Consider the following 17,415-nt stretch of genomic DNA (forward strand, 5'->3'; position numbering starts at 1 on the left):
ACCATAATCAAACATGTCTAACCATATTCAATCATAGAATACTTTATAAGCTATAGCCAAATATGATTAAGCATATTCAACCATAACCAAACATTATCCATCATAAATAAACATGTTTAATCATAATATAAATTTACCATATATTTAATATTATCAATATTAATATTTTTTTTCCTCTAAAAATAACTATCTACTAAATACAATGGTTGACACTATGAACTTCTCCACATTACCACTTCATAAATTTCCTACTACCAGTAAACTATTGACACTAACCTAAAGATCATAATGACAGCTAATAAGCTTTGAACTATATTCATTAACAATGAAAAAAAAATTATTCCTATAAATAATGATAATAAGTATTCAGGCATATTTTTTTCTGCAAAGTAATAATTATCTAACAACTACATTAATCATAACAATACTTTTAATATATATATATATATATAATCCATGCAGGTGCAACTAACAATATATATAGAGCTATCTGTTCATTAAAAAGCGGGGTAGTATTAAGCAAAATACAAGGTGAAATATACTGCCCACTCATTAATAGACAAATAACTCCATATATAAGGTTTGGATGCAACCCATATCACACCATAAACCGTAACGTCATAGTCTTGTCCCTTGGATAATAAGCTATCTACTCAGTCATCGAGTTGGACACAAGTCCCAAGATTTCGCGACCCAAAAACTTATTTGCTATGATTTCGTACGCCTTTTGAGATAAATGCAGGGAGTCAAAGAACAGATATTTATCTGCATCAGAACAGGTGAATGGAGTCAATTGGTTGCAGAGCAACCCAGTCTCTATAAATCCAGTGCCGCAGCAAGCCTTTGCAGTCATCTCAAAACCTGCACACAAATTATCATGAGCGATATTGACTATACCTAAAAGCTAGGGAATATGATATGGATGTACTAGTGGAAGGCTATTGAGGAAGGAGACTTACCGAATTTGCTAGGGTTTTGTATGAAGTCTAGAATGAGACCGTTATAATCAAGAGTAACAATCTTCAACTCAGGAAGGGCAGATTTCAGCTGTTCCATCATTGGACTCAAACCTTCATTGAAACCGGATGCAGCCCGGTTGATTTCCTCCACGCACTCTCCATTTTTCTCAACGAAATGCAATGCTCTCTCGATAGGTAGGCATCCCAAAGGAGGAACGTTAATCAACGCAATTCTGCGTGCGTTCAGACTATATAGATCCTGTCATAACAAATTATAATCTAGTAAGAATCTCTTTAGGCGTAGCAATCAGACTTAAAATCTGTAGATTGAAACTTATTGTTCCCTGCCTTGATGTAGGACGCGTATGTCTGCAACAGAAAATCCGTGTAACATGAAACACTATAGTGAAGGGGACGAAATGGAAATGTGAAGTAGTTGTAAATGAAGTCGTTGGTGCCGATGACGAAGAAAAATATTGCGTCGCTCAAAATCTTGTCGGCTCGTTCATCTCCCACCAACTTTATCAATCTTGCTTTATATTCTTTGAAGTAATTGATTTCTTTCCATACTGGTATAACTTCCTACACATCCACGCTAGCCATTACCCATCTGACTAACTTTGGAAATTGGAAGATGAAAATCAATGTTAGGTATAGCGCATTAAAATTAATATCAGGTAGGGCTATCTTTATGTTTATGGCAGCCTTTTCGAATATTTCAAAATTTAATTATAATAGAAAGCTTAGACCTTTTCCTGACTATAAGATTCCAAAATATTCTTCAGCATCTGAAATCTACATAAATTCTATAATTACATATTAAATAACAACATTGATACCAGTAATTCACTAGTTAGGTTATCTAAACCCGTTCCTGCAGAAGCAAAGCTAACGCCTGTTATTAGATCCGAGTCCTGAAGTTTAGGGTCCAGATATGGTGGCAGCAACTCTTTGACATGCAGCAATTCAACTGCAAACATAAATTACATTTGAAATTGTTTGAACAAAGTAATTACCAGCTCCCATAGGATTTCGTTGAAATTCAACTTTGTAAATATTAAGCATACTCACCAAAATAGTCCGACATGAGTTTTCCATTGGAAATACGTCCTGTGGGCAGATGGTTGACGAAGTCTCGGCCATAAGGAAGAAAATTTGCTTTGATAAATGTTGGGATGTAATTATTATTTCCTGTGTCGCCGTATGAGTCGCCAAAGACAAAAACTGCAGGTATGGATACATTCTGAGCCTCTGCAATTAACCTAAAGTTCCATGCTTGAAACATCAATATCACCAGCAGTATAGTGCCTAGTGTAGATGCCGAAGCTAAAGGTCCAGAGCTCTCCATGACCCTATACTGTTGAAGGTCAGATTACAGAAAGAACATTCCGATTAGATATTAGGAATAGAAAGTAAACCATCGACATGAGTCATAATGTGGAATGTAACAGAAGAAGGAGCATTCCGATCAGATATATAGAAATAAAACCATCAATGTTATAACTAGAATAGCCATTTAAATTAACGGGCTGAAGAAAATGTAAATAGTCATCAACACATTTATGTATTATTTAATTTCTCAGCAATTTATTTTATGTGATGTTGAAAATGTATAGTGCAAGATATGTAAGGTTGAAAATGTATAGTGCAAGATAGAATGAGTGGACTTGGCAAAAACATTCATTAGTTTTGACACATAAAACTGTTTAAAAATCTCTGATTTTATTATTGAAATTTTATATTATAAAAATATATATTTTGAAATTATTAATTTACCTATACAGTTTGAGTGTGAGTTTAATGGTTAAGAATATGGTTTTTTTAAAAAGTCATACTTTTAAAACCAAAATAGTTAAAATATGTATACCTTAATAAACTTGCGATCAAATAATTAAACTGATAAATGTTAAAATAAGTATAACTTAAAATTGAATAATAATATAACATTTTAAAATTATTAGATTTCCACTGGAACCACTTTTAAAAATAACCTTAAATCTAACTCAAAAAACACTTTAAAAAATAACCTTAAATCTAACTTAAAAAAAAAACATTAATAAAATCTAGAAATCCATATCCTTTTATTTTTTATAAAATAAAAATTCTTATAACCCCATTTCAAAGTATTCCATACCTAACATAAATAGTATTCTACCCATAACGTGGAATCCTAATCGCATGCAATGCTCAGATTGAGAAAATTTCCTTCTTGTTGGTGAGAATTAAAACCTTCTGGCGATGTAGCCAGCAACATATCGAGGATAACATTTAATGTGTTGAAAATATGTCGCTGATTATGATCTCACAACTTTCTCCGCAGAAACTGGATAAATGACAATTTATGGAAGCTAGAGCCGTGAAAGGATACGCGTCTGCTTACAGAAGGTGCAGCAGCTGATAGTGGGTTAAAGTAACATCAAAAGGAAAACAATGTGAACATGACCTGCCTTGGCCAGAGGATGAAAACAAGGTCGGGGTAGACGTGGATACCTTACTTCACAAATTATAGACCAAATGTCACTCCACAACATGCATACCAAATCTCTATGCACGTTATATTGTGAATGTAACCAACTAAATAACACAAACTTCGCCTCAAAACAAACCTGCACACCTGATCTCTGCGCACGTTATGCCAATGTCCCCAACTAAAAGAACTAACACTTTTCTGTTTAACTCATATTCTCCATCTGAACGCCAAATGCTTTGAATAGATACGGATGGTTTGTACTTTGTATTGTTATGCTTTTCCAAAATAATTTCCTAGGATTCAAAGAGTATTTTACTTCATTTATATCATATCATGCGGTCATTACTATATAAGTATCATGTGGTCCTTACGATTCAAGTGTATATGGTGATTATAGGGCGATTATGATATAAATATAACTATTATAAAATTATTTAGATTATAATTTTATTTGAAACAAGATTTTTAACCAAAGTATGAATATTTTTATAGATTTTGATATAGTATTATGGATTTATAGGATGGTTTATGAATATCACATGTGGAAAAAATATGATTTATTTTATAGATTTTGATATAGTATTATGGGTTAATATGACGGTTTATGAATATTACATGGTAGAAAAAAATATAATTCATTTTATATCAAACTTGTTTATATAGTATTTTTTTACTTAATTAATTTAATTAAAATAAGAGATATATATCGATTTTTCATGTGTTTACTACTAAAAATATTCTAAAATATTATATAAAAGTTAAATCTTACTATCCATCTAATAATTCTTGATAAATAAATTAAAATTATGAAAACCCTCATACAAATTAAACACTTCTCTCAATACAAGAATACAAATTACTAGCATTATTGATAGAATATGTGAAGAAAAATCTACTATGCATATTAATCCTATGATTTGTGAAAAACCTTTTAGAAATCGCCATAATAATATTTTTTAATTGTAATATAATATTTTTAATTTATTAATATTTTTTTCCTAGTATCCATCTAATAATTCTTGATAAATAAATTAAAATTATGGAAACCCTCATACAAATTAAACACCGCTTTCAGTAAAAGAACAAATTACTAGCATTATTGATAGAATATCTGAAGACAATCTACTGTGCATGTTAATCCTATGGTTTGTGAAAAAAAATTCAGATATCCCCATAATAATATTTTTAATTGTAATATAATATTTTTAATTTAATAATATTTCTGTATTCAGTGATCTATAATAGATTAAGCAAAATCACATAAGAGAAATTTTTAACCGACACATTTTGAACATACAAGTGTGATTCATCATCCTCAATAATAAATGCCTTTTATTACCTTTTATTTTTATTTTTTAATTTAATATTATCATTATATAAAATTATTAATTTTATAAATTTAAAGTTATGTTATATTATTTACTAAAATTATAATCCTTAATTATTATAATATATTCATTTATTAAATAATATAAAGTAAAGGTCAGAAACACCATTAATACTTATTATTATTGTTATGATAATACATCAAATTGATATTTGTGGAAAAAAAAAACATATTCTACTTAATTATAGATTTAGACTCATTTATAAAGATGAAACATATGTTTGGAGAGCTAGCATGGCCGGGCTTGGAGGCGACCATGGCGGAACCCTAGGGTTTTCTGCTATTGACAGAACTGCGGCACTGCAACCGCGAGAGATAATGGTGGAGGCAGCACGGGTACGCTCGCAGTTCTGATCGCGGTCTTTTTCATGCATCATTTTTTAATGGTCCCTGCTCTCTACTGTCGAGCCGGTCGACGATTTCCTTTTGTTTCATTCGCGTGACTGTGCCGTGGGTTTAGCACACATCCAGTTCTACGACTGTTTACCCCGTTCAACATTGCCCGCTCCCCCCTGGTCACGGCTGACAGGCTTGCAACCGGCTAAAATGGTGGAAGAGGACCTCGTGGACTACGAGGAGGACCCCATGCCGGAACAGGAAATATGGGCGCACAATTCCACATCGGTCGAGGGCCCCTTGCAGGACAAGCTGGATCGGTCGACAGCTGCCAAACAGCCGAAGACACACCCGCCCATCTCCGGGAAGCGCCAACACCCTGCGGTAAATGTCGCGGACCTTCCGGGCTTGGAATGTCCCCCCCTTTCCCCGGCTACTCTGAACCTCCTCGGCTCCTGCTTACAGGCCTCCCCTACTTTCGACTCCCCCTCACCTTACCATCTGCAGCAACCCCCTCCCCCTCCCCCGCAGCTCCCACTGCCTATGTACCCTCCCTCCATCTCCCTGGCTCAGGCTGGCCCGTCAAACCCCTCGCGACCGGCGCATGCTTTTTCTCACCCGGGTGAGTGCAGTCTCAATCCCCTCTCCCCGATTCGATCTGGTTGTTTTAGCACTCCTATCCATAACCCTAGACCCACCATTTCGGTGCAGCACAGCTCTTCAGAACCGTGCAGGAACCTTCTGAAAGAATACCCTACGGGACGGCGCTCGGAAAAACTGAAAAGGGGTCGGTGTCTCAGAGCGGTCGACACTGATATCAACCTGACCTTTGGAGAGGACGTCCAAATGGCAGACGCAATGGATACGGCGAGAAAAGTCCTGGTTGGCCGTGTTCGAGGCAGGAACTACTCGGTGGAGAGATTGCGTCAATGGACGGTGGAGATTTGGGGTTCCTTGCTGAAAGAACTCCCTGTCATCCGGGTGCTGGCCAGAGGATGGTTCGCCCTCCGCTTTCATAGGGAGGAATACACGGAATGGATCTTGTCATGTTACTGGCACATTGAGCTCGCACCTGTTCTGTTAAAACGCTGGGATCCTCTTTTCGATCCTGAACACGAGCAACTTGGCACTGGACCCATCTGGGTCAGACTTCCCAGACTACCTATGCAGTTTTGGACTCCACAGGTTTTCAAACGTATCGGAGATGCCCTGGGGACTTACCTGGAGTATGACAAGTCTTTTGAGAAAACGGGAATCATGACAATGGCAAGGATTTTGGTTCATCTCGACACCAGGGCTGGGTTGGAGGAAAAAATCACTCTCCACAGAAGGCACTTCTCTCGCAAACAACTTCTGGACTATGAAGGAGTCCCTTTTCGCTGTAGGAGGTGCCACAAAGTGGGTCACCTATTCAAGGATTTCCCTCTAAATTCTTCGGTGACCACGGAAAACTCAAAGGGGATGAAGCATCAGGCCTCTGTGGAGCAAAACAAGGGTGAACAGGAACGTGGAGGGGAACCGGCTGAAACTACGGTGGAGACTTCAAAGAAGACTGGGAGCCGGCGAAAAGCTCCACCATCTCCTCCCAGAACACGCTCCAAATCTGCAGCGGAAGCTACTCCTATGCCGGGTAATGAGACTATCCCCTTATCCGCTGCTCTTTTTTTAGATGTTCTGTTAAATGTATTGCATACATCTCTGTATTCCCCCTCATTGCATTTTTCACTATTCCATCATCCCTTGTTCTTTATGAGTGCCCCCACCCACTATTTCCACCACTCCCACCTCCCACCGTGATTTCTCCACACCCCCTTCTCACAATTCCTCCTCATCTAGGCAGGATCCCCATCCCTACAACCTCCGCTCCACACTTCGATCTAAAAACACGCACCTTGGGTTGGGCCAATCCCCTGGAAAGACCAAGCTCCACAAACCTGTCAGAGAACGCCCATCAAAGATCAAATCTGCCATCAAGTCTGCAGTGGCGAATGTTGCGAGGAGCCGACACCATACCATTGAGAGGGCGCTTAGAGCATTGGAGCCCACTGCCCATGGTCCCTCATGATTTTGCTCTCCTTCAATTGTCGGGGACTAGCCAACCCTAAAAAGAAATTGGCTCTGAAAAGAATGTTAAAGGATACATTCTGTGACATACTCTTCCTTCAAGAAATTCTTGGCTCTTCTGAAGATACTATCCGAACCCTTCACTCTATCCTGCTGGGCTGGACATTTCATGGGATGGATGCCATTAGCAGATCTGGTGGACTCGCAATTGGCATCAACCCTAAAACAATTAAGCATATATCCACCTGGGGGGGCATGGGGTTCATGGACATGGACATTTTCGTTGGGGAGTTGGGACTACAATTAAAAGTGATTAACATATATGCTCCTAATCGGAACAGAATGGAATTTTGGCACCATTTGTTGGAACATGATCTTGTCACAAACTCCACCATCATAGGGGGGATCTAAACTTTTCATTGGGCATGGAAGAATCCTGGGGACACCAAGCTCAACTCGATCCTATCTCTATTCAGATCTGTACTCTATTGGATTCCTGCAATTTAGTTGACGTTCCTATGAATAAGAAGCTGCCCACCTGGCACAATAGACGGACTGGGGAGGCTGCCCTGGGCCGAAGATTGGATCGGTTCTTGATTCATGAAAACCTTATCCGTTACCTCCCCCTGTATCGACAATGGGTGGGAACTGGGGGCTCTTCTGATCATCTACCCATTTTTCTACAAATTACCGGACCATCAAGAAAGCCGCGCTCCCCCTTCAAATTCTTTGCTGGGCATCTAAAAGATCCTGAATACATCAACATGGTGACTGAGTTCTGGAGAGCTCAACCCCCCCTGAGGGCTTAGAGGTCGGCTGCGGACTTCTGTTACTGGCTAAATAAACTCAGGACAATGACAGAGGAGTGGTCTAAGAGGAAGAAGACGAGAGATGATCAGAATCTTGCTGATATTGAATTACAGATTGCACAGTTAATGGATGATCGGGGGCTAGGGTTCCTATCAAAGGAGACTAAAATGAATCTTGTTACGTTGGAGAACCATAAAAATAAGATGCTTCTGGAAAAAGAAGAACAATGGAGATTGAAAAGTAGAGCCACCTGGCTCCAAGCGGGTGATGGTAATACGAAATTCTTCCACAATTTTGCAAATGGAAGAAAGGCCACTAATACTATCTGGCAGATGCCCTGTGAGTCTGGGGGTTGGGCCTCTACTCACCCACAATTAGCCAGATTGGGGATTACACATTTCAAGAGGCAATTCACTGCACCGACAGCCATCAACCTCCCGGATATCATCAATCTAGCTGGCCACTTTCCAAGGTTTGTGGATCAGGAAGAGGCAGAAGACTTAAATCAACCGGTCACTCTGGAAGAATTGGAAGGAACCCTCAAGTGGTTCAAAAAGGATAAGAGTCCTGGCCCTGATGGCTGGCCAGTGGAGTTCTATTTGGCTTTTCTGGAGCTTCTGGGAGGGGATCTACTTGCTGTCATCGAAGAAAGCAGAACATCGGGATACATCCACCCCCTCATCAACTTCACTTACTTGGCCTTGATCCCTAAGACTGATTCGCCATCCTCTTTTAATGACTTCAGGCCTATATCCCTTTGCAACTGTCTGTACAAAATCATCTCAAAAATCATCGCCAACCGCATCAAGCCCATACTATCCAATCATATCTCTCAGGAGAAATTTGCCTTCCTCCACCATAGACATATACAGGATGCCATTGGTATAGCCCAGGAAGCCCTCCACTCCATCAAACTCAAAAATCTCAAGGGACTCACTCTTAAAATTGATCTGGCAAAGGCCTTTGACAAAGTAAATTGGCTATACATCAAGATGATTATTACTCATTTGGGGTTTCCCCCAGTACTCATCAGCTGGATCATGGGATGCATCTCCTCTATCTCTTTTGCTATTCTCATAAATGGTTCGGCATCGCCCTCCTTCAATATTGATCGGGGGATCAGGCAGGGATGCCATTTATGACCACTTCTTTTCTTACTAGTCATGGAAGGACTGAGCAGACTTATAGCTACAGAAAAAATAATGGGGGGCCTACAAGGCCTAAAAATCATGGAACAATTCTACCTGACACATCTACTTTTTGTAGATGACATATTAATCTTCCTGAATGGCAGTGTCCGGGACTCGACTTCTTTGAATGAGATTCTAAACTTATTTTGCAGAGCCACGGGCATGGAGATCAACAAAGAAAAATCCACCATCTCTATATCTGAATGCACCCTACAGGAATCTCAGTTGGCCACTCAATATTTCCCTTTCAGGCAACTGATTTGATGGGGGGATTAAAATATTTGGGCTTCAGACTAAAACCAGATGGCTACATGATCGCAAACTGGACCTGGGTCATTACAAAAGTGGAGAAGAGAATTGGCTGTTGGTGTCACAAGTTCCTGTCTAGGGCAGGCAGACTTGTCCTTATCAAAACGGTCCTTGAAGCCACCCCGGTGTACTGGATGTCACTCGATTGGATTCGTAGAGGAATACTTCACAGAATACAAAAAATATGTTGTAGATTCCTTTGGAATGGTAGTAAGGAGGGAAGACCGTTTTCCTGGGTTAAATGGACAAGAATTGCTACACCGAAGCAGTGGGGAGGCTGGGGACTTAAACTTGTTCCGGATTTTGATCAAGCCTTGGCAGCCAAACAAAGATGGCTCCTCCTCAAGCAAAACAGCCTCTGGGCTGAGGTTATTCAACATAAATACATCTGGCCGTTGACTATCATTGACTGGATCAGAAGCCCATCTTGGCACAGGAAAGGCATATCGGTGATTTGGAGAGCCATTCTAAATTCTATTTCTATCATTAAGGATGGCTTAATATGGAAGATTGGCAATGGTGCTTCTGTTCGTATTGGCATTGATCCTTGGATTGGTTGTGGTAACTCACATATACTACCTGACGGACTGATTCAGCTCCTAAACAACAGAGGTATCAAGTATCTGGGACAGATTGGGGATCAGCATAATACCACTTTCCATACTCAAGCATGGCTGACTGATCCGCACTGGCACATTCCAGATGAATGGAGTAGAAGTTGGCACCTCTACCTACAGGCTCTCACAGAAACACATATAAGATTACGGAATGCTGAAGATGAACTCATCTGGGCTCACTCAAAAACTGGGCAATACACTCCGAAGCAGGGGTATAACATAATCATAGCAGACATGAAGCCGGAGATCACAAGAAGCTGGTGGATTAGCCTATGGAAATTACAAGCTCCTCCACGTACCAGGCTGTTGATGTGGAATATATTAGAAGATAAGGTTCCCACGGGCTCCTATCTGAAAAGGCGGGCTTTCATGGGGCCTACCCGATGTGTACTCTGCCTCCAAGAAGAAGAAACAACCCAGCATCTTTTTCTCACCTGCACTACCACCAGAAGCATATGGACTCAAGTTCTTAGATCTCTTAATATGACCAGAAACTGGCAGGGGGTTGATATTATTTCGGCTTGGGAGAACTGGTGGAATACATCAGCTGTCACAAAATCAAGAAACCTGCCTCTCCTCGTATCATGGTATATTTGGCTCAAAAGAAATAAAAAGATATTTGATGACACTTTGGTAAACTGGAACCTCCTCCCCCCACAGATTTGTGCAGCATACGAAGAGCTCCTAAATGATGACAGTCAAAAGAGACCAAGGATTATACATCAGGAACAGATCAACAAAGCTATCCCGTGGGCCTACTATGACGGGGCTGCCCAACAACACGGCTGTGGGGGCGGCATCTGCCTCTACCTTTCTGAAACACACTTCTACCAGATAAGCTTGGGACTGGGGCCTGGCACTAACAACCACGCTGAACTGATTACACTCCGCCACCTGCTATACTTTGCTATCCTGAAACAATGCAGAAATATACAAATTTTTGGCGACTCAAAGATAGTGACTGATTGGTTTAACAATTCAGCTGTTTGCACTGCATACTCACTGAGATCTATATTGGAAGAAATTGTTTTTTTCAAAACTTTCTTTGATCAGATTTCTGTTTCTCACATCTACAGGGAAAGAAATGAAACTGCTGACAGGCTATCAAAAGAAGCGACGCATCGTCCTCTAGGGGAATGGATGATCGCAGAACATTCACCGGCAGGGATCTATCATTATTTCCACAGACCATACATAGATGAGGGATTACTGAGGGGCAATGGCCTCTAATTTACAGCTATATGAATCTGAATCTTTTTAGTTTTTGCTCTGTACAAAGCGAATCAGCTTATGATTGACTGCCCCTGCGTGGGTTATTTTTGGTTTTTATACATAGCGGAATATGCATCAAAACAGTACACCCCCTTAGGTTACCTGAATATTTATTTTTTGATTTTTGACAGTGGACTTCATTGCCACGTTTACAGCATATGCCTTCGGGCATCCACAACATGTAATTTCTATTTATGAAATTATGAATTTTCTTTCCCCGGAAAAGAAACATATGTTTTGAAATATTATATTATATTATATCTATTCAAATTGTTTTTAAATATATATATTTTTATTTTATATATTAAAGAGTTTCATATATATGTAAATATATGAAAAAAAAATTATATTAAATTTAGTAATGTATTTTAAGAAATCCAAAGTATGTGTGAAGGATATTTAATAGCAAATTAATATGACTAGAGATATTTTTATAGATTTCAATAGCAAATTAGCAAGAGTTTAAATATTATCTTATTATTATTGTAATAATATATAATATTATCACTTGAAATACACTAAGCCATGTGAAATATTGGAATACTCATGGAAACTTACTATCTCCTTCCTTGAGCCAAGAATACTTGAACAATTGGCTAAATAAGGTGTGACCATGCTACCATGTTATTATCCTTATAATCTCATACATGATAGTCACCAAAGATATTCATCCCACTCTTTAACCCACCTAAATATCTTCAATGGACATATCATCATTGTTGCATCACCATGGACAACACACATGATCATGTACCTGTCCTGTCCAAGCTACATTGTCATGCAGTGAAGCTTACAAAGTGGCACCTCGTAGATAGTGCATTCGTCCTACTTGAAAATACATCACGAGTCCTCCATACCTACATGCAATCACACCGACCTTACTTTGTCACACATCATTGTGAGTCAATAAGCAAATCCGTAAACAATATGGACCCACCATAAAACCTGCCAGATATCCCCCATGCACCCTTTGTTGTGTCATTGCCAAAGGTACCTCAAGTTAGGGTCCTTACACTCTTCCCCACTTAAAACCTTCCACATATTTGTCAACACGATCCTCATCAATGCAACTCCATCATCTCATCCACTGAAAGGGGCATTTGTGGTGAAGTGGGACTTCCATAATTATCACATTTAATGTCACTCAGATACCATATGTCACAAGGCCAGACTTTTTATGTCACTAGAGTATCACATACCTATTACCGCTAAACAAAGTTAGTCATTAAGGGACACAACCAGTTAGGAATCACTATCAAAAACTTATATCAAACCTAATACACCTAACCATCATATCCTAATTAAACCTAAATTAAACATAGTCAACCTTGTAAAATATTGGAATGCTCATTTCCTTGCTCCATATTCCACTATCACCACCCAACCATAAGCAATCAACTATCTTCTCTTCTAAGCCAAAATTACTTAACCTACTACCCAATTACCCACCCATCGTCCTTCTAAATCTATACATGATATTAGTCTTGCTGATCACTTAATTTTTTTAACTAACTTGTCATACCTACCTTACTTTTGAAACAAAGAATGAGAGATATGCCTTAATTGGTTGTTCAAGCACTACCTTGCTTGTTTCTCAATTAGACGAGTGGCCTTGATAGATATCTAGGGTAAGATTTTTTTTTTTTTTTTTTTTTTATTTTCTCTATACTTAATACAATGTTTTCACTTATGGAAGATTCATTTCTCGAATATATAAAAAATCTGAAGTATACGTCATATTTTCGAATATGATAGCATATTTAATAGAGTTAAAGATTAATAGGAGAATCACATAGAGAAAGCAATAATGAATCGTTTAAGTAGGAGAATCACGTAGTAAAAGCAATAATGAATTACCTTGGTTGTTTCTCAATTAGATGAGAGGCCTTGATAGATATCTAGGGTAAGATTTTTTTTTTCTCTATACTTAATACAATGTTGATATCAGGGTAAGATATATTTTTTTTTTTTCTTTCTCTGCCCTTAATACAATGTTTTCACTTATGGAAGATTCATTTCTGGAATATATAAAAAATCTGAAGTATACGTCATATTTTCTAAATATCATAGCATATAGAGTTAAAGATTAATAGGAGAATCACATAGAGAAAGCAATAATGAATCGTTTAACTAGGAGAATCACGTAGTAAAAGCAATAATGAATTCACCGTTGACTTAGCAGGGAGGGAGTTTTGTGTTTTATTTCTTTGTTGCTTCTTCGGGATTGCCAGTTATTTTGTTTAGGCGGCGGCTCTCTTTGTAGTTTATCATCTGTCCAGAGGGTGGGTAGGAATGAATGCCAGTAGTGTCTAGTTCAGAGGGTAGGCATGCCATTTCTGACCAGGGAAAATGTAATTGTCAAAGTAGGTGACTTGGATGGTGATTATCTAGTTGAAATTTAGAATTTTTTATTTTAAATTGAAATTTGGAGTGTTTAAATTATTTTTTAATAGTAAAAATAAATTTTAAATGATTAAAAATTTTGGAATATTTAAAATTTTAAAATTAACCATCATAACTTAAATTTCCAAAAATTTCTATTAAATTTTCAAAAATTTCTCTTAAATTTCATCAAAATCTTATAGAAAAATTATTATTTTTCAACTAATATCATCACTAAAAAATGACTCTTGGGAAGTACTACCTTATATAAATTCTTGCCAGTGTCCAACATATTGCGACAAATTTACTCAGAATATCATCCAAATATATATCACATATTTGCTAGTATAGTTTCAGTTATAACCACAGCTTGGCCTTTTGTAGAAATTGCAGTCACTATTGAGGTCATGTTGATTGTTGTGCCCTCGGTGAAATTCCAGTTTCAGTTTGTGTGGAGGCTATTTCGATTGTCGAAAGGAATAAACAGAGCAATATATTTTATATGTTTAGCTAATTGTTTGTATGATTTTTTTCCTGTTTATAGCAGGATTTGTACAAATTATTAGTAGATTTCTTTTTTATTTATTAGCGTAATCATATTTACTAATATGATCGATATAAACCGATGCATATATATGCTAGTTTATCATATTAATAACAAGTTATGCTAGTCTATCATATTAATAACAAGTTATGCTAATACAAATTATTTGTCTGTTTTTTCCCTATCTATAAGTGTACTTGTAAGCAACCAGTGAAACACTGGGCAAAATTATATGTTCTTATTTTCTCTGCTTAAAATTGACAAAACTAATATAAATTATCACTCTATCTTCTCTATTTATTAGCACAATCACTTTTACCAATATAATTAATATAAACAAATATCACTCTATCTTCTCTATTTATTAGCACAATCACTTTTACCAATATAATTAATATAAACAAATAAACATATACCACATTAATAACCAGCCAGATTAATTCAAATTGTGTCAGTTGCACTTGCCAGCAACCAGTAAAACACCAGGCAAAACGATATATCTTTTTCTAGAAGCTACCATTATTCGTTGAAATTATATCGACCGTGACGAATCATAAAATAAGAGTTGAGGGCAAATATAAGTAAATACCCGAGGATATTTACGATAAAATAGGACTTGTTTTGGGTACGGAGAATCGTGAAGTTTGTTTGAGGGCCGCTTGAGGAGGGGAAGTTATTGAATTACACACAAGTAGATTTAGGCGTGTAGTTTAAAGGGATTACAAAAGAATGACCACTACTTTATGTATATTTTGAAGAGGAAAATTGGATGGATTTTTGTTTTCAATGTACATAGAAAGAACTAAGGAAGGACAAATACCTGGAATTCAGGTTACTAAAATCATATAGAAAAAACTAAGGGAGCACACTTACATGGAATTCAGATTGCTAAAATCACCTCAATCTTATGTATATGTTCGTGGAGGAAATATAATGGACTCTATCCCACTCGTTAATGTTGTAGGATTGAATATGGGGTTTATAAAATTATCTCATATACTATATTTTATGAAGGTATTTTAAATCGGTTATATATTCAATATATTTGGCTTGGAGTTAGGTTAACAATCGATTTTGTTTTATATTTATTTGAGGTCTGAATACAAAGATAAGGGATTGAAATTTGGAGAATATTATAATTTTTGTATAATAAAATAAATGGAAAAATATAATTTAAATTTGAAAGTATAGTTTTTTTAAATTTGAGGTAAGAGTTTAATAAATTTTAAATTAAAATAAATTTAATAATTTATGAGGTGAGATATAGATTAGTTAATTTGAATAGAATTTAATTCTCAATTTATAAAAAAAAAATAAAAATAAAAATTATTTAGAAAAAATAAAAAATGTCTAAATAACATAGAAGCTGAAAGAACTTCACACAATAATGATAATCAGCAGCCCACTATAATTTATCAACTGAAAGGCAAACGAGCCTAGTACCAAGCTCAATTTAGAAAAAAAAACAAAAAAAAATTAAATTAAAATAAAATAATTCTAACTAGCTTTAAAAATAAAGTGATATATACACCATCGGCAAATAGAGAAACTCATATCTACAACTTATTATTGTAAATTTTGAGAATAACTATTTTGGAAGCAGATACTCAATATGTATCTCTAATGCTTAGAATCTGATACTGACGTAAAATTTCAATGACCCAAGTCCCTTATTTTGCGAGAAAAGGCGCATACATATGATAATTAAAAAAAAGCGTAGAGTCTGAAATTTGCATACCAAATTTTAATTGTCCAAGTAACTGATTTTCAGAGGCAGCCCTTTCTAAAAGGGAAGTCGGTGTCGTCGCTATATCGATTGTAGAAAAAACTTTAACAGAGTAATGGATTTATAGATGACAATCTGCACAGTATCTATTTAAAAAAAAACCTGCAGCAACGATATGCATTATCAACTGGTTATTTCTTTAACTTGAAGCAACTAGGACCCAAAAAAACAAAAACGACAGCAAGGAAACGATAATTTTTCTATGGTATCTGCCATAGTCGTGGAAATTATGTGGCCTATGGGAAAGGAGGGATCACACCGGGAAGGAATACGTCGTCTTTCTGGCCACACAAATGGGTGGAGATTGGACACGATATCTTTTAAATATCAGCTGACGCGGACGAAATTATATCGTTTATCGACAACGAAGAATGAGAGAATAACACTTGTAAGCAAATATAATAAGTCGAGATTGAGCAGGGAATTGTCTGGTCAAGAAGATAGTGGTTTAAAGGTTGTAGAATGGTTTATATTTTTGTGAGTTTAATAGTTAAGAGCATGTGTTTCTTCCTAAAAGGTTAGAAGTTTAAAATCAGAGGGATTGAATATGTATGTTCTTGTAGACTTAACAGCCATATATAACTGCCAAGAAATGGATTCCGTGTCCCATAAACAAAGAAGTCTTATACACCAATTTAATGTCCGACTTATATAATAACAATTATTTTTATTAATATAATTATATTAGTAAAAATAATTAAACTAGAAAGAATTACATCACTTTTGATTTTTATAAATTTATTTCTCTTTTTATAAACTTATTTATCTATATTTTTCATCAATTTCATAATGTGAAAATTCTATCCATTTTTTAATATAAAATTGGCTTTTTGAAAAATCCTTGAACAACTAAATTATATTTATTAATTTGTAATTATACTTTTTCAATTTCTATTTAAATTTTAAATAAAATAACTAAAAACAATTCGTTAAACCAGAAATAAAAAAAATTAATTTTATTAAGCTGCCATCAGATTTATAATTTTCCTGTGATGACATCAAAGAGAAATAATATGTTTAAAAACTATAAAATGATAAATCAATAATCGTAATTCTTAAAAATGTTAATTCCCTATCTGTCTCTATATATATATATATATTATAATTTTATATTAGTTTTGAAAAAAATTGTTAAAAATTCTAGAGGATTAAAAAACCTGGTCAATTGGCGTAGAACCCATGAGCAAGCTATTGAATTAGATATTAACTATTGAATATTGTAAATATTCATAGGGTCGTTTAGTTCGATTGTAAAATCAAAAGTTGTGATTTAAATAAATTTAACAAAA

General features: G+C 36.2%; 1 protein-coding gene across 1 annotated transcript; it reads right to left on the bottom strand.

The window, feature by feature from the left end:
* Positions 1-350: 350 nt before the first annotated feature.
* Positions 351-16,313, bottom strand: LOC149172711 (GDSL esterase/lipase At2g04570-like). Its single transcript, XM_089424422.1, has 6 exons — positions 16,079-16,313; positions 2,031-2,316; positions 1,799-1,929; positions 1,308-1,541; positions 960-1,218; positions 351-861 (listed from the first exon to the last, which is right to left on the bottom strand). The coding sequence occupies exons 2-6, from the start codon at positions 2,305-2,307 to the stop codon at positions 650-652; spliced, it is 1,113 nt and encodes a 370-aa protein (XP_089280548.1). The 5' UTR covers positions 2,308-2,316; positions 16,079-16,313; the 3' UTR covers positions 351-649.
* Between the last annotated feature and the right edge of the window lie 1,102 nt (positions 16,314-17,415).

Source organism: Pinus tabuliformis, chromosome 4_2 (genome assembly GCF_031772625.1).
Source record: "Pinus tabuliformis cultivar Carrire ecotype Pingquan chromosome 4_2, CPIR1, whole genome shotgun sequence".
Classification (NCBI taxonomy): domain Eukaryota; kingdom Viridiplantae; phylum Streptophyta; class Pinopsida; order Pinales; family Pinaceae; genus Pinus; species Pinus tabuliformis.

Bases quoted from the DNA above. Each gene is read 5' to 3' on its own strand.
- LOC149172711 (XM_089424422.1), bottom strand. From the start codon at position 2,307: ATGGAGAGCTCTGGACCTTTAGCTTCGGCATCTACACTAGGCACTATA. The intron at 1,930-2,030 runs GTGAGTATGCTT...TTATGTTTGCAG, and splicing joins ACTCATGTCGGACTATTTTG to TTGAATTGCTGCATGTCAAA. The intron at 1,542-1,798 runs GTATCAATGTTG...GTGGATGTGTAG, and splicing joins ACCTAACTAGTGAATTACTG to GAAGTTATACCAGTATGGAA.